Raw genomic sequence first — 18,310 nt, 5'->3', positions numbered from 1 at the left:
ATAGTTCTGACACCCCTAAACTCAAGTTCAATTCCCCCAATTGACATCTTCTTTAAGCAAGAAGAAAGAAAAGAATTAGGATCTTTATCTTTCTACGTCACTAACAACATGTACGCAATCAAAGCAACAATGGTGAGATTGGAATGAGTTATGAAGATAGACTCTTTGCAGGTTGGGGTAAAATGACAAAAAATGCCGAGGAGACAACGTTCTCCTTCAACTGTAACCAAAGCTCACCATCCCAAGCTCCTTTCATGTGATAATTGTACAGTAAAATTTCTATAAATTTATAGTCAGAAATAAAATATTTATTTACAGAGTCATCAGTTTGAAAAGAATTTCTCTCTCACACAAACAAATTTACAAAGTCATCAATTTTTAAAATATTAATTCACAAAGTCATCAACTGAGATGCTCTATTTTGGTCTCAGAAACAGAAACATGTTTTTCCAGGAATTTTACCGGTGCTACGGACAATTCCTGCTGTCTCCTTCACCTGAAGCTCTTCGTTCTCTCTTTGTTTCTCTGCCTGAGCTCTAGCCCCGGCAGCAATCTGTTCGATGTATTCCATGTCTTCTCTAAACCTCTGCAAACCTCTCTTCCTCTTCTGTTCTTGTTCGCTCTGCTATTCATTCATGCACCAACCGGTTAGAGAAAATAATCTCGAGTATATGATGACTCATGAAACTAGGTTAGGCAAATCATATAATTCAACCTCAGATTTGTCCAGCTTCCTTCTAGCTTTGTCCCTCTTCTTAGCTTCCCACAGATCAATCTTTCTGTTTAACTTCTCGTACCTGCTTGTGAATACATATGTTAAATGTAATTAACAACACCATGTATTAGTTCATTTTTTTGTGTGTGTATTGTGAGACTTACCTTGCTTTGATCTTGGCTAGTTCAGCTTTTTCCCAAGCATCAGCTGTAGAATCATCTTTTCGACTAGTTTGGCTTGAACTCTGCCTTTTGCTTTCCCTAGACGGAAGCCGGAGAGGGGAAGGCGATAGAAGAGGAGGAGGTGGTGGTGGAGCACGACGTTCTGATCGTGTCCTGGCCGGTGGTTGTTTTGGCGGTTCAGAAACTGGTTTCCTTTGTCTTCCATGTTTCTCCCTTGACTCTCCACTTCGTCTGGTGTGATCTCCATTTAACTCTAGTTCCTTAAGTGAAAGTTGTCCTATAGTAAAATGTAAAATTGATTTCTAACATCCAGTTTAACAACAATCTTTTTGATGTGTTCCGCAACTGTCACCTGAGAATCTTCTTGATAAGCTTCTCGGTTCTTCAAAAGGCGATGCTTCTCTTCTACTCTTGCTCCTTGACAAGGAAGTTCCATTTTCGAGGCCACTCTGTTTTTTTTTAATATTACAAACTAGATCAAAACTCAAACTACCAGAAAAATGGTCACTCTAATTAACAATAGAAAAAAGTCTTTGTTAGAACCCTAATTACATGATAACTCTCTAGCCAAGTTTCTTCAAAAGTGGTTATGGCATAAGCAGTGGCTGCAACTGCAGCTGCGTGGTCCATCTCGCTGATCGGGTCATTACCCTGGTCGCTCATTTGCCTCATGAACTGCTTTTGTAACCAGCTTGAAGACTTCTTCTTATCTACCAAGCACACGTAATATGATGTAAGCCCAAGGTGAAAAATTAATCAAGCATCAGAGATTGGTGTAACAAAAATAACATATCAGAAGTTTGTGGCACCTTCTTTGAATGAAACAGACCTCCTTGCTGGCACTTTCTTCTCTCTAGTGGAGCTACCAACCTCACCAGTTTCCCCCCGGGAAGTTTGATGCCTCCTCCTGAGATAAATAACAAAATAATTCTTACATCAATATGTGAACAAAAAAAAAACTGAACAAAAAAAAAAAATCTTACATCAACATATGTTCATCTATATGTATGAATGAAAATGTGAATTTTGAGATTTAGTGATTTACCTTGTTTGTTTGATCAAGCTATCCATATTCAATCTAAAAAATATGGTGGGAGAACTTGAGAGGGTTTGGTTAGATGTGATGGAGGGTTTTGGGTTTTTGAAGGTTTTTTTTGAGATTATTGCTTTGCAAGCAAGTTTCAGATTTAGATCATAAAGGTGTGTAGGTAAAGTAAAGAACACTTTTTTTCATTCTTTTCCCTCTTTGGCTTTTTGGTTCTTTGCTTTCTCAAAAGGACAGTGAAAAGAACATAACAGATTCATTTATATTCAACTTTCATATACTGGATAAAGGAATCATTTCCATGCAGAAAACACAGGAAAATGAATCTTAATTAAGAACCAGAAAACAAGGCCGAGATTCCTATATGTATATGAACGAGAGTTGTAATAAAGTTCCAGGACTTTATGTGTACTGCCTTCACGTCTTATTTGAACGCGTACTATTTTCTGATTCTTTTTCTTTCTAACGTCTTCATTATCTAAAATCACACTATCATCATGTATTACAAGTTGTTGAATGAAAGCAGGACATGAATAAAATAAAAACCATTGTAATGAAGAGCAACAAGCTTGCTTGGCTAAACAGTCAACACATTGATTCGCTGATCTTTTCTTATGAATAAAAACAACTGAGAAGACCATTTGCTGCCGAGATCGGATTGACGTTATATAGTGTTGTAAACCGCGATGGAGGGTGATCAATGATACCCTCAACAACAACACCATCCACCACTATTTTCTGATTCTATCACAATTTCTTCTATTGATTTATCTGTTTTAATTAAATTAATAAAAAGTTAAATAATAACAAATTAATTATTAAAAAATTAATAAACCTGTGTGAAAAAAATCAACGATAAATAATTTAAAACGGAGAAACTATTGGTTTTTAAAAATAGCTTAAAAATTCCAATGATTCCAATCCAGCCAACACAGAGAACGACGAAAACGCTGTCGTATTAAATACTGTTTAAATCCTCTCCCTCTCTGGCGGGAATCAAATCATTTTTTTTTCTTTCTTAACTCGCAAGCATTTAATCGCAATGATTGTCAATTTCTCAATCTCCATCATCCTCTTCCTCTCTATCTTCACATCCTCAGCTAACGCCGATGCTTCCCTTTCCGTTTCACCCAACACTCTCAAACGATCTGGCGATAACGTCACCATCCAATGGTCCGACGTCGACTCACCTTCCAATCTCGACTGGCTAGGCATCTACTCCCCTCCAGACTCTCCTCACGACCACTTCATCGGCTACGAATTCCTCAACGCTTCCTCCACGTGGACGTCCGGTTACGGATCGATCACCCTCCCCCTCACCAACCTCCGATCGGATTACGCCTTCCGGATCTTCCGGTGGACGCAATCCGAGATCGACAGCAAACACTTGGACCACGATCAGAACCCTCTGCCCGGAACGAAACACCTTCTGGCCGAATCCGAGAAGGTGAGTTTCGGATCGGCAGTGGATAAGGCGGAGCAGATCCACCTGGCGTTCGAGAACAAGCCTAACAGGATGCAGGTCACGTTCGTGGCCGGGGACGGGGATGAGAGGTTCGTGAGGTACGGAGAGGCGAAGGATATGCTGGGGAACTCCGCGGCGGCGCGTGGGATTAGGTACGATAGAGAGCAGATGTGCAATGCTCCGGCTAATTCCAGCATCGGGTGGAGAGATCCCGGGTGGATTTTTCATACCGTTTTGAAGAATTTGAACCCGGCCGTTAGGAACTACTATCAGGTAAATAGACAGATAAGAGATAGACCTATCTACTGTATTTATCGCTAATGGATCTGACCTAAAGTTGGTTTTGTCAATCTTTGCTCAATATTTTGAAATTAATGGCCAAAAGATCATTATCTCAAGAAGTCATATTAGTTAAGAAAAATATAAGAGAGATGGATCAATTCATTTATTATCAGTTCGTTTAGAATTGAACGAAAGGAAAAACAAACGAGAAACTGAATAAATAAAAACAAAAAAAAAATCAATTTGGAGAAAAATATTTTTAATACATTTCTTAAGAAATGAGAGGAATGTAGTAGTTCCATATATTAATAACTTGAAAGAAAAAATATTTTAATTAATAAAAAGTTCAAGTTATAATAAAAGATATTTGTGTCTTTGATCACAAAATAGATAAATTGTGGAGAAATTTCACTTTACCCACATTGTTGGTACTATTATTCAGTTCATTATTGCATGCGTTTCATATTTTCTTGGTGTTACTTATATACTGCGTCATATGAATCAGATTGGGAGTGAAGCCAAGGGATGGAGTGAGATCTATAGCTTCATATCTCGAGACATGTACGCACAAGAAACGAGAGCTTTCATATTTGGAGACATGGGTTGCGCTACACCTTACAGAACCTTTATCCGCACGCAACAAGAGAGTAAATCAACCGTGAAGTGGATCCTACGTGACATTGAAGCTCTCGGTGACAAGGCATCTTTTATTTCACATATTGGAGATATAAGCTATGCTCGTGGCTACTCGTGGGTGTGGGATGAGTTCTTTGCTCAGATCGAGCCTATCGCCTCCAAAGTTCCTTACCACGTCTGCATTGGCAACCACGAGTATGACTTCCCCGCTCAGCCTTGGAAGCCTGATTGGGCAGCTTCCATTTACGGAAACGATGGTGGTGGTGAGTGTGGTGTGCCGTATAGTTTGAGGTTTAACATGCCTGGGAACTCAACAGAACTCACGGGAACTAAAGCTCCTCTGACGAGGAATCTATATTACTCTTATGATGCCGGGTCGGTCCATTTCCTTTCCATCTCCACGGAGACGAATTTTCTTGAAGGTGGGACTCAGTACGAGTTCATAAAACGAGATCTAGAGTCTGTGAACAGGAACAAGACTCCTTTTGTCGTCGTGCAAGGGCACAGACCGATGTACACTACGAGCAACGAGGTTAGAGACACGACGATTAGACAAAAGATGTTGGAGCATTTGGAACCGCTGCTTGTGAAGAACGAGGTGACGCTTGCTATATGGGGACATGTTCATAGATACGAAAGGTTTTGTCCGATAAGCAACAACACTTGTGGCAAGCTGTGGAAAGGGAGCCCGGTTCATCTCGTGGTCGGTATGGGTGGTCACGATTGGCAATCGAATTGGGCGGTTAGACCGAACCATCCGGATCTTCCTATATTCCCTCAGCCTGAAGAATCAATGTACCGGACGGGTGAGTTTGGGTACACTCGCCTGGTTGCAAACAAAGACAAGCTCACCGTTTCCTTTGTGGGTAACCACGACGGAGAAGTCCACGATACGGTTGAGATGTTAGCAACTGGTGAAGTAATCAGTGGGAGCAGAGACGATTTTAAAAGCTCAGATGCTGCGACCGCTCCTGCACCTGTGGAAGTAACAAGTGGGAGTAAAGACGATACTGAAAGCCCAAACGTTCAGACAGTTCCTTCATCTGCAACATTTGTGGAAAAATCTGAAGCTAGTGATGGCTCGTGGTTTGTCAAAGGAGCAGGGTTGGTGGTTATGGGTGTGGTGTTAGGGTTCATTGCTGGGTATTTTACGGGGGTGAAGAAAGGATCTTCAGCTCGTAACCGTTGGATCCCAGTCAAGAGCGAGGAGATTTAATATTAAAAAAGTGAATCTATTTAGGCGCACGTTTTGTGTATAGTATCTTCTTCCCCACGGTAAGGGAGCATAAGTTTTAGTGGTACATTATAATAATACTGGTTCTTCCGAGAATCCCTCTTGCGATATTACAGCTTGAAAGGCTTTTTGGTGTAAATATAGAATCATCATTTTCATTTGATTTTGGATGTAGAACAAAAAAAAATCACATTCTTATACCATAATTTTCTATTAGCATTTGATAAACTTTTGTTTCATTTTTACTATATTTAAATAAATTCTCGTTTGTATTTTTGGTAAAATAAGTTCCGGTAATATTTTTTGACACTCATAATTTTATTATAATAAATATTAGCTTTTATCAAGCAAATTACTGTTGTAATATAAAAATAAAGAGAACGCTGAATTCTTAAATAGAAAAAGAAAAAAGATAATGTGAAGTGTTAACAATGTTTAAAAGAAGTTTTTTTTTTTAAGTTTAATTTTTAAACCATTATAGATAGTCTATTTGTCTTGCTACAAAACTTCTTTATAGATCATTGAATTGCTGATAATATATACAGTAATGTTTTTGTTTAGAAAATATATAATTTGTTTTTTAATATGTGTTTACAAATCTAAAATGACATTAAAATGAAGTGGATGGAGTAATATCTTGTTATGCATGGGAACTAATCGACTAATCAATCAAGCAGCTTATTGGGAACTAGTACATGATATTTTGAGAAAACATGTTTTCTTTATGAGTGACGTGCATGTATGGAACTCGTTGTTTGACATTCAACATCTACTTCAGCTCACAAACATGTTAATGTTGACTCTTCATTTTCTTTTCTTTTTCCTCACTTTTGAAATTTTCTTAAATTTATACTAGAGTAATATTTTGTTGTTGTAGATATATTATTACTTTAACTAAAGTTTCATTCCACAACAGTCACCAGTGCACCACTAAGGACCATGGTCAAAACCATTGTTAAACTAAAGTTGAAACCAAAGACTCTGTAGTAGCCGTTTCAGTCGTGTACAACATAATTACCGTTTTAAAATCTTTCTTTTGTATTGTCAGCAATAGCAATCTATCTTATTAAAACAGAAACATTATGTTGGACTTAACATTTATTTTGTAAGTTTTTAAATTAAATACACTTTTATACTTTATAGTTAAACCTACATTAAATCATTAATGTTCCTTTCTTTATACTATTATCCATGTTTCCAAACAATATACTTATTTCTGTATAATACTATCAATGTTTCCAAACAATATATTTTTTATACTACTATCAATGTTTCCAAACAATACAATAATTAATTTTAGTTATTTTATATCTATCATTTTCTCTTTAAAATTTTGTAAAAACGTCATAATTTCATAAATTGCAAAATAATAAAGTTTAAAATTTGGATTATAAGATTACAAATTATGAAACTATTATAATTTAAATCAAATTAGATTACATATCGGTCATCCAACAGTTCAATCGGTTAGTCTCGGATTTTAATGATTTTTTTTAAATATGAATATTTTAAAAACCTAAAATTGAATTGTCAGATCTCCGGATTAACCGGTATAATCACAATCGGGTTGAATTAAAAAACACTGATTTAAATGCAAAAATATTCTAAATGCACTCTTTAAAATTACCAAAATATTTGTTATATTATTAGTGAAATTTTTTATCGTAAAATATTCCGCGCTTCCAAGCGCGGGTCAAAATCTAGTGTATTATTAAATTTAGAAACGTTTCGTCAAGATAGATGTGACAACCCCCGTTTTAAAATGTGACTCATCAATGTTTAAATTATAGAAATAGTATTTTATAGGTGACCAATGTCCAAAAATCTCATAATATAAAATAGTAATCTATAAATAAAATCAGTATACATAAATTTACAAAGGTAATTAAAGAGGAAAGATTTTCTTGACATAATTAAAGAGGAAAGATTACAAAAAATGACCCCAAGTGTTGTGATCTTGGACCCCAAAAAATCTAGCATATTGTATGAGAACAATAAATCAAACAGAGATGCGTTAAATGCATAACTACCAAAGTTGCATTATGCAAATCTCCCATGCATAATGTTAGTCTGTCAATTTCCTTTTCTATTGTACGTTATAAATGAACCTACAGAAAATATACTTTTCTTACCATTTTTTCCTAAGATGATTTAATACTTTACATAAACAATTTATTCAGTACATATTTATTTAATCACCTTTCATTGTCCAAAACTCTTAAATTCTACATCTCTCTAAAGCCATCGTCTTAGTTTTGGTGGCTGTCTAGCTGTTGGTCGAAGGTCAAAGTCTATTTTGTGCGTCCCCTAAAGAACGATCTTAAGACTAATCATATCATGAAAGTGTTTCTAGGTCTGTTGCTTCTCTTGGCCTTGACAACACCTTCAAGTAAGTCTATCTTCTTCCATCTTCCCGATTAATTCTCTCTTTTCCTTTTATTATCTTAAGCTTTTATATAAAGGGATGATCTTTTTCTTTAGGTGCAATTTACTGTCTCTGCAACGATGGGATAGGGGAGAAAGACCTTCAAACAGCAATAGACTATGCATGTGGAACCTTAGCAGATTGTAATCCAATCAAGGAAAAGGGTTCTTGTTATCAACCAATTACCATCAAAAGCCACTGTGATTGGGCTGTTAACAGCTACTTCCAGAACGCAGCTCAAGTCCCTGGAAGCTGCGACTTCTCTGGAACTGCCACTACCAATCTAAATCCACCTTCCAGTAAATTCGTGCACCCCTAAAAGTCAATATAGCTTTGATGACTAAAGTTGTGAGCATTGATGAGTTACTTTTGTGCAGATTTGGCTACTGGTTGCATATATCCTTCAGGTCCAAGGTAATGATCAAATTCCATTAACCTAAATACGTCATTCACATCAATATGACAAATAAAAATATTGGTGTTTATAACAGCTCTGTGGGGCCGCCTCCTTCAACTACACCACCGATGGGACCAACACCACCAACAGGAACGACACCACCAATGGGAACTACACCACCAACGGGACTAACACCACCAAGTCCAACAAACGGAACTACTACACTTCCAGGAGCTCCTCCTCCGCTTGGCATTATTCCAAGCAAAGGTGCTCGCAGTTTGGCCATTTACTCTGTTTTAACACTCTGTTTCTCATCACTAGTGTTTCTGTGAGGCTTTGATGTATGCCATGTGTAGAGACAAAGACACCCACTTGTGTTCGTCTGATTCCCTTTTGAGTGGAAAATAAGCTTAGTTGCTTTTTGTGTGTTTTTTTTTTCTACTTTAGTTATTAAAGTATGTTCTTTCATCTATTAAGGTTTCTCTAGTTAAAGAAAAACAAGAAAACAGAACATAAATCTCAGTGATGAGAATGGAAAACAAATGACCTGATAAGTGGTGAGTTATTTATGAAAAGGACTTATCAACAACAACCTTGCTTGTGAAAAAATATATATATATATATATTTTTAATTGTAAACAAAAATAACTTTTCATGATCAATTATAGACAAACCAACAATGAGTGTGAAGTGAAGTACCAACTACTGCTTAAAAAGAATATTTTTTTGTAAAAACACACACCTTTATTAAGTGTTCAGGGCTCTCTATGATATACTTTCAACCTCTTTACACCGGCAAGTCTCTCTAACAAATTCTGTGATCAGTTTAGCTGCAGCAGCTGGCTTTTCGACGTGAGGAAGATGTCCACAGTCTGATATTTGTTTCACACTCGCGTTAGGTAACTCTCCATATAGCCTCTGCATTGATGAAGAAGAGGTGATTGTAGGACTAAAAGAAAACATTTTGTGTATATTGTAAAAGAAAAGACAGCCAAAAAAAAGCCTTACCCAAGCGAGTTTGTTGCTAATGATTTGGTCATCCTCTCCCCATACTATCAGAGTTTTCTGTGAAACCTGCAGACAGAACATGAACAGTAGAGAGCAAGAAGTGGAACAAGAATGCACCCCTAGTTTCTCTTGTTGATTTTCATCTTGTTCCAAAATCAAGAAATTACCTTTTTTATAAGAGAAGTTACGTTGTATCCACCGCTAGTCATGAAACTAACAGCTGCATCTTCCCACCAAGGATATAAACAATGCAAGCGACCAATCTAGATTTGAGCTTGAGAAAGGAAAATCAGACTGAGAGCTAGCTTATCGAACTACTATAAAAAGCGTGTATACCTTTGTCCAGTCCCATTTAGTTTCCAGTGAGACACCATTGAAGCAAAGGAAGTTTGCATACAGCCTCAATGGAACACTCTTGAGTAAATATACCTAAAAAAGAGATAAAGTTAAAAGGATTGTAAAAATAGTTTCACTCCACCACAAGGGAATACATGTATTACAGAATTTAATGAGAACCTACTCCAGCATAGGCTGCTGCTTTGGGTAAAGTAGCCAAGTTTCCTGTACCTTCTGAGTAAACACTAGCATCCATTAAAACCAAGGACTCAACCTGAATATGCACACTCAATATTGGTAACTAAACCTCTTTATGGACAGTAAAGGAAGCTCCTTAATGGTTTATGTAAGTACCGCTTCAGGATGGTTGACAGCAATGTCTATTGCAACAGCAGCACCGAGGCTGGGCCCAACCAAAACCACGGGCCTTCCAATATGAGACTTCCAAAACTATGGATCGGATCACACAAGGATAACAAATCAATTTTCACTTGAAAAACAGAGGAAACTCACATGAGTAAAGAAGATTGACTGACAAACAGACAGACCTTGTAAAAATGCTCTCTTTTAGACGCTACATCACACGGTGGAAGTTTCTCTAAATCAGAAAATCCCCAACCAAGTACATCAAATGCCCATGTCTCTAAACCAGCTTCTTCCAGCAGTGGATAAGTGTATCTCCACTCTAGACAAGAACTGTTTTGTTTTATTACAAGAAAAGTTTTAAACTCTTAACTCGAATAAAACCGCAACGTCATTATTGATTTAGTAGTAGTAGTACCTATCAAATCCGTGAAGAAGCACGACAGGACTTGTCTCTTTCCTCATCAGCGGCGTCACGCAACTGCTCATGATTCTATCTTCCGAGAAGCTCACCTACACGTTTCCCACATTTAAACATTACTGATGATGATATCATAAAGAAACTACATGTGTTATCGTGTGTAAGAAGAAAGAAACATTCACTTGTACGGGAAGCCTCTCGATTCTGGAAGCTAGCTTCAGAGCAAACGTGTCTTTGATTCTCTCAACATCTCTCGGCAGAAACGTCGGAATTTCTTCGCCGTCACTTTCAACGGTCTTCTCACTTCACATCCCACATGCAAACCGGCCGATCAATCAGCGCCGCCGCCGTCGCTGATGAGAGCATCGTTGAGCTTCTTGCCCCGTCCGTCGTCGTGGCAGAGCAAGCGACTCTGCTTTCTTTAGCGGTTGGTGGTACTTGATAGAGAAGATCTCACACGTGGCAAGTACGACCAATCAAAGCAGTTAAAAAACGGTGTAGTAATCCGACGTGGCATAACGAATTGGCCTAATGGGCCGTACTGGTTAAAACATTTATGCTGCTTGCTATACCAGCCCAAATCATTTTACTTCGGTTCTTCGGTTCAAAATCGTTCTATTCGATTTGGTTCGGGTTAATTTTACAAAAAAAAAAAAACTTGTTCCTGGTTCGGTTCAGTTTGAGGTTTGTGTCCCCCCCTCCTCCTTGTCTAAAACCCCTAGATTGGTAAGAACATCTCTGAAGCTGAACGTCGCCGGTTGGAAAAATCTCTTCAATTACTCATTTCCCCCGGCTGTTTCCACAAGGTATCGGCCGTTCAAACATTCCATGCGGTTGTTTCCGATTCCATTACTCTCACACGTGAGAGGATTGGTCCGAAGAGCACCTTCTCCGCGCATGTACGCGGTTCCCGCACTCGCCTGTACGAACTCCACGATCTCACACTCCGAGGAGCAAACGAAAGAAGGTAACTTTGAGGTTGTTAAATCCCTGGAGCTAAACGAAGTAGGGGTTTTAAGAGTGTTAACCACTATGAGGGACGATCCTTACCTCGCTCTCTCGTTTCTGAAACGAATCGAAGGGAACGAAGGGGCTTCTCTGCCTAGCGTTAGTGCTTACGCAGCTGTGGTTAGGATCGTTTGTAGTTGGAGTTTGGATGAGAAACTGAGTTGTTTGTTCGTGGGGCTCATTAGAAAAGGAGACCAAGGGCGTGGGTTTAGTTTTGCTGATTTGTTGAATGCAGTTGGAGAAGCTGAAGAGGGTGATGAGAAGTTGGCTTTTTTGTTGTTGAGTAGAGTCTCTAGTGCGTTGGTTAAGGCTTACGCTGAGATTGAGATGTTTGAGGAAGCTGTTTATCTTTTCCGGGAGATAGAGGAGTTGAGGTGGGATGCGGATGCGGGTGCTTATGTCGTTGTGGTTCAGGCGTTGCGTAGGAAGGGAGATAGCGAAGGAGTGGAGAAGCTTCTTAGCAAGTTGTTGAGCTTAGAGACGAGGAGGAGGCATTGTTTTTTCTATATGGATTTCATCGAAGGGCTCTGCGTGAATGAGATGTCGCTTGAAGCTTATACTCTACTCAGACCACTGAGGGATGCAGACATACTGGTGGTGGATGGGAGTGATCTCGCAGTGGCGTATAGCAGAGTGATCCGGGGTTTGTGCAATGAGATGAAGTTGGAAGAAGCTGAGAGCGCTCTTCTCGACATGGAGGGATGTGGGATTGATCCGGACGTGTCTCTTTACTCAGCTGTAATGGAAGGGCATCGCAAGAACATGAGTTTCTCTAAAGCTCTGCGTTTCATTGTCGATAAAGGGGCCAAGCAAGGGAAGAGGATCATAAACCCTGTGATCGCAAGCTCCATCCTTCAGTGCTGTTGTCAGATGGGGAAGTTTTCGGAGGCTTTCGATCAGTTTGTAGAATTTAGAAACCGTAACATTCCGCTTGATAGGTTCTGCTACAACGTCGCCTTTGAAGCTTTGATAAAGCTCGGCAGAGTAGACGAAGCTATTAAACTCTTCCGGGGAATGATATGTGAAGGGATAGCTCCTGATGTTGTCAACTACACGACTTTGATAGGTGGTTGCTGTCAACAGGGTAGATGTTCAGAAGCAATTGACTTGGTTATGGAGATGGAAGCCAAAGGGAGACCACCAGATATCGTTACTTTCAACGTACTCGTGGGTGGATTCGTTAGGAATGCACAGAATGCGTCTGGTATTTTAAAACTAATGGAAGAGAGAGGTGTGAAGCCCACTTCCGTTACACACAAGATGGTCATCCAAGGCCTGATCGTTGCAGGTAAAATAGACGAGGCTGAAGCTTTGTATCAGAGCTTGGATGAACATAATAAATCTAGGGGAAGTGTGGCAGGAGGTATTGTGAAAGGTTACTGCGAAGCTGGCCGTCTCGATGAGGCCTTTGAACGGTTCGTTAGACTGGACTTCCCTCTGCCCAAGAATGTATATTTCACACTGTTCACTAGTCTTTGCTGCGGCGAGGATAATAAGCATCATCACATCGACCAAGCTCAAAAGCTAGTGGAGAGAATGTGGGAGCTTGGAGTTGAGCCTGTGAAGAGCATGTACGGGAAGCTAATCGGTGCTTGGTGTCGAGTTGGCGACGTGAGGAAAGCCATGAGGTTTCTTAAAGTTTTGAAAAGCAGAGAGATAGTCCCTGATCTGTTCACTTACACGATCATGATCAAAACCTGTTGCCGGTTAAACGAGCTGGAGCGGGCAGATGCTCTTTTTAGAGACATGAAGAAGAGAGGAATCAAACCTGATGTGGTAACGTACACAGTTCTGGCCACGAGAAATCCGAAAAACATCGACAAAGAGATGAAAGCGTGCGGTGTTAAAGCAGACGTTTTCTACTACACGACCATGATCAACACTTACTACCAGTTGAACAACGAGAAGAAAGCCCGTGCCGTCGCTCAAGAAATGAAGAGGGGAGGGATCGTACCTGATGTGGTGACGTACACAGCCTTGATCAACAGCTATTACAGGTTAAACGACCAGAAGAAAGCGTATGATCTTTATCAAGAAATGAGGAGGAGAAGGATCCGTCCTGATGTGGTGACGTACACGGTTTTTCTCAGTCACGGCTGGGAGTTGGATGCGAAGAGAGGGATGAAAGCCTCTGGGATTAAACGAGACGTTCACTACTACACGGTTTTGATTCATCGCAAGTGCAAGAATGGGGAAGTTGAAGAGGCGGAGAGGATGTTCCAAGAAATGAAAGAAAGTGGAGTGGAGCCTGATGTTGTGTGTTACACGGCGATAATAGCTGGTTGTCTTAGGAATGGATATGTACATGAGGCGGACAGGTTTTGGCAAGAGATGCTGGGAAAGGGGATTGAGCCACCAACTGAATATTCAAAGAATACTAAATCTAACACCAAGAGACTTTCATCTCGGCAAAGATCCAAGAAGCCTATATTGGAAAGCTCAGGTGAGGTACAGAGTTCACTGTTGATGATCAGTTGAAAATAAATAAAAAATGGGATCTGCATCGGGGTAAATGTGTATGTGAGCTGAACTGTTTTTTGAGAAGTACTAACTAGTTCAGGGGATATGTAAATTAGATGAGATGTTCCAGTATTGTATATACACAGATTCTTTTGTATTAATATGCTGCAATAGTGAAGAATCTCACTAGATCAACATCACATATGTTCATTATAAGACATCTGAGATTGAGATTTAAAAGAAAAATCCATAAAGTGACTGAAGAACTTGTAACAACCAGCATGGCTTAAGTAAATCCAACCAGAACTAAGAAAGAACTGCAAATTTTCATGACAAGAACAGACTCCTGCAATGATACTCTGCTCAATCATTTCATGATTTGCATCAACATAACTCCCAATCACGAAGAATTTGACATGTTGGAGAACGTTTTTTAACTTTATTAACCTCCTCGAAGATTTCTTCATCAGAGACATAACGAGGATAAGCTGTGAGAGTCAGAGTGAGTTTCTTCAGGACAGCTGCGTTCTCAAGAAAGTAAGTGGCTACTTTCATCTCCTCTTCCTCCCAGTCATGAATTCTTTTTAGCTCAACACACTCGAGAGTCGATAAGAAGCACTGAGGCACACTTGTGAGTTCGAATGCATCCTCCATCTCCCTTAAATGAACAACCTCCTGGAAACAAACACACAAAGGCTGAGTTTTCAAATAATGAACATAGACAAAACCACCCCCAAAGTGTTGGGTTAAGAGTTGTTTTACCAAGATTAGGTGTTTCAGATTTGGGCAACACTCAAGAAAGACTGGCAGAAACTGTAGTAAATTGCCAGGGAACACTGCTTCTAAACGTGATAAGTTATTGAATTTAGGAATCAACCCTACTCTCGAGTAAAGCTCAAGGGCCTGCAGCAGCACCAAGAAATATATATATATATATATATAAGTGGGAGGTTTTTAATTATTAGATAAAATCCATGAATAGATGGGTAAGAGCATCTCCAATGGCACACTATATTTTCCTCTATAATTTACACAAAAATAGAGTAACTCTATTATAGAGTAACTTTTGCTCCAATGGTAAACTCTATAATAGAGTAAGTGAGATATAGAGGAATTTCACTTTTCCACTCCAAATATAGAGTTAAAAATGACATTCCTCTATATTTCACTCTATAATAGAGTTACTCTATTATAGAGTGCACCATTAGAGCAAAAGTTACTCTATAATAGAGTTACTCTATTTTTGTGTAAATTATTGAGAAAAATATAGTGTGCCATTGGAGATGCTCTAAAAACATACATATATACCTTGACTGTTTTCTCAGAGATGATCATGTGTCCTACACTCGATATCCCATAGAGAAATAACTCACCAGAGTCGAGAGCAAAACTGATATCAAGGTCCAACATGAACAAAGAAGTCAGTTTCTTCTGTACCACGACGATATCAAACTGATCTTCTCCAAGACTCATATGCTCTAGCACCGGAGCATCAATCTCAAGTCTGCATTTCACAGACGGACTAATGCATTTCACATACACACTGAAATTTTCTCCGTACCAGAGCGGAACGCAAAACCTCTTCAAGCTCCCAGACCTCACACGCATGAAACCGTCAACCTCACCCACAAAACTGGAATCAATATCCCTAACCAAGGTCAGCTCTTCGAGAACGGGACATCCCGACACGAGTTTCTCCAGAGTCACGTCTTCTCGAAAGTGAACTTTAACAAGAGTCATGGATTTAAGACAAGGCATACAAACAAAACCAGGGTCCTCAACACCGGACCAGGTGAGCTTCAAGGAAACCAATGTCTTGCTCGTGTACAAATTCAGAGGCATGAATTCGACATAAGGATAGTAGGTGTAGGTGCCAGGGTATAGATACTCAACAGAGCTCTCGACGTCTAGATGTTGAGGTCCGCGTTGGATCACTGTACTGATCCGATCCTTGAGTCCCTTTATCTCTGCCCAATAGCACTTCATCTTAACTTTTAGAAGGCGTGAATCAGGGTTAAAATCGAGGAGTCTGTCAAGGAATCTGAGAATAACCACATGGCCTTCTTCTCTATAACGGAAGTCGGCTCGGTTTAAGTCAAGAGATGGAACAGTTAGCCAGAGATTCTTCCATCTTGTTGATAAGACGCTAGTCTTCACCGAGTGTTTAGTTGGAAGGTAGGAGAGTATTTTAGTTATCAAACATTCAGGTAACTCGCTGATCCTATCGCGCCCAGGCATATCACGAGACAAGGACCCTAAAGAGCATCAACAAACAAACAACAGTGTAAAAAAGGAGATGCCTTTATCGAATCTTAGGGTAATTCAGATTACAATGAGGAATGTAAGAGAAACGGAATCTGGGATTTTGAAGAACTTACCGGAGAGTTGATTCGCCGGCGGATTTTGACGGCCAGAGTGAGCGATACGGAGAGAGAACCGATGGGAACTTTTTTTTCTTCTAGGGTGGAACCAAACTGAATGTAGGCCTGGGCATTCGGGTCGTCGGGTCAGGTTCGGATCGGGTTCGGGTTCAAGTTTTTCGGGTCTAAGAGTTTAGGATCCGATAGGGTAATTTCAAATTTTCGGTTCCGGGTCGGTTCGGGTCGTACCGGGTCCGGTCGGGTCGGGTCTTATATAGTTGGACCCATTCGGGTAACTAGAATTTATCGGTTCGGTTCTGGGTCGGGTTCGGGTCGGGTTCGGTTCGGGTTCAACCTAAAAAATACCTAAAAATACAAAAAAATCTAAAAATATTAATATATCCGAAAATATTTGACATTTTATTTAAAATTTTTGTTTTTATTATATTAAAATGTGTATATATACTAAACTATGTGAGATAGAACAATAGTTGGTTGTCTCCTAGGCCTGGGCATAATATCCGGAACCCGAAATCCGAACCGAACCCGAACCGAAAAACCCGACCCGTTATCCGACCCGAAATGTAAAAACACCCGAACGGGTTTTGTAGGGTGGTATAAAAAATATCCGAACCCGAAGTGTTATTAACCGAACCCGAACGGGTAACCCGAAAAACCCGAAACTAATAGCTAATATAAATATTTTGAAATATATATATATATATAAGTATTTTAGTTATTAAATTTAATATTCGTGGTAATATGATATATAATAATAAATATTAACAATGTTAACAATATTAAAAATATTTTAAGTACACAATTAGTTATAAATAAGTAATTTATAATTTGTTCATTGGAATAACAAGTATACTCTCTATAATATAATGTATATTGTTTACAAATAATGTTTGTTTTCATGCTTGATTTAACATTTTATTGTTATTTTAGCAATTTTATGTATGATAGATTAATTTTTATTAATTTAGTTGTTTTTCTTTATGTTTTTCTTTAAGTTTTTGTTTTTTTACTTTGGTTATATCCGAACCGAACCGATATAACCCGAACCCGAAAGATATATGGTTACTTTATGGGTTTTAGGATGCAATATAATTTTTAACCGAACCCGAAGTGTTATTATCCGAACCCGACCCGTACTAATGAAATTTTACTATGGGACCTAGGAGCGTAAACCCGAAAAACCGAAAATCCGAAAAACCCGATCCGAACGCCAACGGGTACCCGAACGCCCATGCCTATTGTCTCCTAGTGGCTGACTCCTTTGCTATGTAGACAAATAACCCGTCTTCGACTCCCCATTGATTCATTTTATTTAATTTATATTACTAATTCGAGTACCCGCCGGGTTTCGGGTTCGGGTCGGGTCGGGTCCAAGACCCGCGGGTCCTCTACAACAAGACCCGATAGGGTAATTTGATCGGGTCGGTTCCTATCCGGACCGGGTTTTTTCGGGTCGGTTTCGGGTCGGGTCTTCGGGTCCGGGTAAAATGCCCAGGCCTAACTGAATGTTTAGGTATTTATATATATGTTTTGAAGCGGTTCTGTTTCCGACAGTCAACTTTTCCCATACACCTATTTCTCTACACACAATCTCCTATGGACTCCCATGATCTTCTATACCCCTTTTCCATAATTCAATTTTTGATCAAAACCCAAAATCCTAAATCAAATTCTCCCCCCAAAACTATACCTTAACCCCCCTATGGATTAGTAAACCCATGTGCAAGTATTAACTTCTATACCTTTCAAATTTGAAAAAAATATATTTTAAAATTGTTTTAACCATATTTTGATGATTTTCGTGAAACTATGAAAAAACAGTTTTTTGATTTTTGAAATATTTTTATCAAATTCTATAAATCAAATAAAAAATATTCACGTTTCCGATTTAATTTTATGATTTTTCGTTAGACATAAAATTAAAAAAAGAAAACTGTCTAATAGAGATTGAG

At 39.0% G+C, this 18,310-nt stretch overlaps 6 protein-coding genes across 7 annotated transcripts; 3 read left to right on the top strand and 3 right to left on the bottom strand.

Moving 5' to 3' along the window:
* Positions 1-283: 283 nt before the first annotated feature.
* On the bottom strand, positions 284-2,028 carry LOC130494358 (remorin-like). Its single transcript, XM_018626165.2, has 7 exons — positions 1,943-2,028; positions 1,707-1,804; positions 1,450-1,607; positions 1,250-1,346; positions 880-1,174; positions 716-797; positions 284-622 (listed from the first exon to the last, which is right to left on the bottom strand). Exons 1-7 carry the CDS (start codon positions 1,966-1,968, stop codon positions 428-430), a joined length of 951 nt encoding a protein of 316 aa, XP_018481667.2. The 5' UTR covers positions 1,969-2,028; the 3' UTR covers positions 284-427.
* A 956-nt stretch (positions 2,029-2,984) lies between these two features.
* Positions 2,985-5,668, top strand: LOC108854084 (probable inactive purple acid phosphatase 2). Of its 2 annotated transcripts, XM_056993982.1 has the most exons (3): positions 2,985-3,680; positions 4,195-5,251; positions 5,312-5,668. In XM_056993982.1, exons 1-3 carry the CDS (start codon positions 2,985-2,987, stop codon positions 5,539-5,541), a joined length of 1,983 nt encoding a protein of 660 aa, XP_056849962.1. In that variant the 3' UTR covers positions 5,542-5,668. The 2 variants fall into 2 exon arrangements, with proteins under 2 accessions (XP_056849962.1, XP_018483092.2); XM_018627590.2 differs by having other exon boundaries at positions 4,195-5,668.
* Positions 5,669-7,824: 2,156 nt separating this feature from the next.
* Positions 7,825-8,799, top strand: LOC108854100 (PLASMODESMATA CALLOSE-BINDING PROTEIN 3-like). Its single transcript, XM_018627609.2, has 4 exons — positions 7,825-7,948; positions 8,041-8,283; positions 8,362-8,398; positions 8,476-8,799. Exons 1-4 carry the CDS (start codon positions 7,897-7,899, stop codon positions 8,711-8,713), a joined length of 570 nt encoding a protein of 189 aa, XP_018483111.1. The 5' UTR covers positions 7,825-7,896; the 3' UTR covers positions 8,714-8,799.
* Positions 8,800-8,986: 187 nt separating this feature from the next.
* Positions 8,987-10,972, bottom strand: LOC108854091 (alpha/beta hydrolase domain-containing protein VTE7). Its single transcript, XM_018627601.2, is given in 11 exon segments — positions 8,987-9,299; positions 9,390-9,455; positions 9,557-9,652; positions 9,726-9,818; positions 9,910-9,999; positions 10,080-10,175; positions 10,274-10,421; positions 10,507-10,601; positions 10,692-10,780; positions 10,783-10,833; positions 10,836-10,972. Coding segments are annotated over 11 exon segments (1,017 nt in total). The 5' UTR covers positions 10,876-10,972; the 3' UTR covers positions 8,987-9,146.
* Positions 10,973-11,212: 240 nt separating this feature from the next.
* On the top strand, positions 11,213-14,172 carry LOC108814668 (putative pentatricopeptide repeat-containing protein At1g13800). The gene has a single exon (XM_018587285.2). It carries the CDS (start codon positions 11,338-11,340, stop codon positions 13,993-13,995), a length of 2,658 nt encoding a protein of 885 aa, XP_018442787.1. The 5' UTR covers positions 11,213-11,337; the 3' UTR covers positions 13,996-14,172.
* Positions 14,173-14,181: 9 nt separating this feature from the next.
* On the bottom strand, positions 14,182-16,502 carry LOC108814677 (FBD-associated F-box protein At5g27750). The gene is made up of 4 exons (XM_018587297.2): positions 16,356-16,502; positions 15,286-16,232; positions 14,740-14,880; positions 14,182-14,652 (listed from the first exon to the last, which is right to left on the bottom strand). Exons 2-4 carry the CDS (start codon positions 16,213-16,215, stop codon positions 14,362-14,364), a joined length of 1,362 nt encoding a protein of 453 aa, XP_018442799.1. The 5' UTR covers positions 16,216-16,232; positions 16,356-16,502; the 3' UTR covers positions 14,182-14,361.
* Between the last annotated feature and the right edge of the window lie 1,808 nt (positions 16,503-18,310).

Source organism: Raphanus sativus, chromosome 1 (assembly GCF_000801105.2).
Source record: "Raphanus sativus cultivar WK10039 chromosome 1, ASM80110v3, whole genome shotgun sequence".
In the NCBI taxonomy this organism is placed as follows: Eukaryota; Viridiplantae; Streptophyta; class Magnoliopsida; order Brassicales; family Brassicaceae; genus Raphanus; species Raphanus sativus.
The sequence above is the reverse complement of the archived record's forward strand: the minus strand, read 5'-3'. Positions and strand labels throughout refer to the sequence as shown.

Bases quoted from the DNA above. Each gene is read 5' to 3' on its own strand.
- LOC108854084 (XM_018627590.2), top strand. From the start codon at position 2,985: ATGATTGTCAATTTCTCAATCTCCATCATCCTCTTCCTCTCTATCTTC. The intron at 3,681-4,194 runs GTAAATAGACAG...CATATGAATCAG, and splicing joins CCGTTAGGAACTACTATCAG to ATTGGGAGTGAAGCCAAGGG.
- LOC108814677 (XM_018587297.2), bottom strand. From the start codon at position 16,215: ATGCCTGGGCGCGATAGGATCAGCGAGTTACCTGAATGTTTGATAACT. The intron at 14,881-15,285 runs GTATATATGTAT...GTGCTGCTGCAG, and splicing joins TCTCTGAGAAAACAGTCAAG to GCCCTTGAGCTTTACTCGAG. The intron at 14,653-14,739 runs GTAAAACAACTC...GTTTGTTTCCAG, and splicing joins ATCTGAAACACCTAATCTTG to GAGGTTGTTCATTTAAGGGA.
- LOC108854100 (XM_018627609.2), top strand. From the start codon at position 7,897: ATGAAAGTGTTTCTAGGTCTGTTGCTTCTCTTGGCCTTGACAACACCT. The intron at 8,284-8,361 runs GTAAATTCGTGC...ACTTTTGTGCAG, and splicing joins CAATCTAAATCCACCTTCCA to ATTTGGCTACTGGTTGCATA. The intron at 8,399-8,475 runs GTAATGATCAAA...TGTTTATAACAG, and splicing joins ATATATCCTTCAGGTCCAAG to CTCTGTGGGGCCGCCTCCTT.
- LOC130494358 (XM_018626165.2), bottom strand. From the start codon at position 1,968: ATGGATAGCTTGATCAAACAAACAAG. The intron at 1,805-1,942 runs GTAAATCACTAA...TATTTATCTCAG, and splicing joins AGCTTGATCAAACAAACAAG to GAGGAGGCATCAAACTTCCC. The intron at 798-879 runs GTAAGTCTCACA...ATTCACAAGCAG, and splicing joins CTAGCCAAGATCAAAGCAAG to GTACGAGAAGTTAAACAGAA.
- LOC108814668 (XM_018587285.2), top strand. From the start codon at position 11,338: ATGCGGTTGTTTCCGATTCCATTACTCTCACACGTGAGAGGATTGGTC.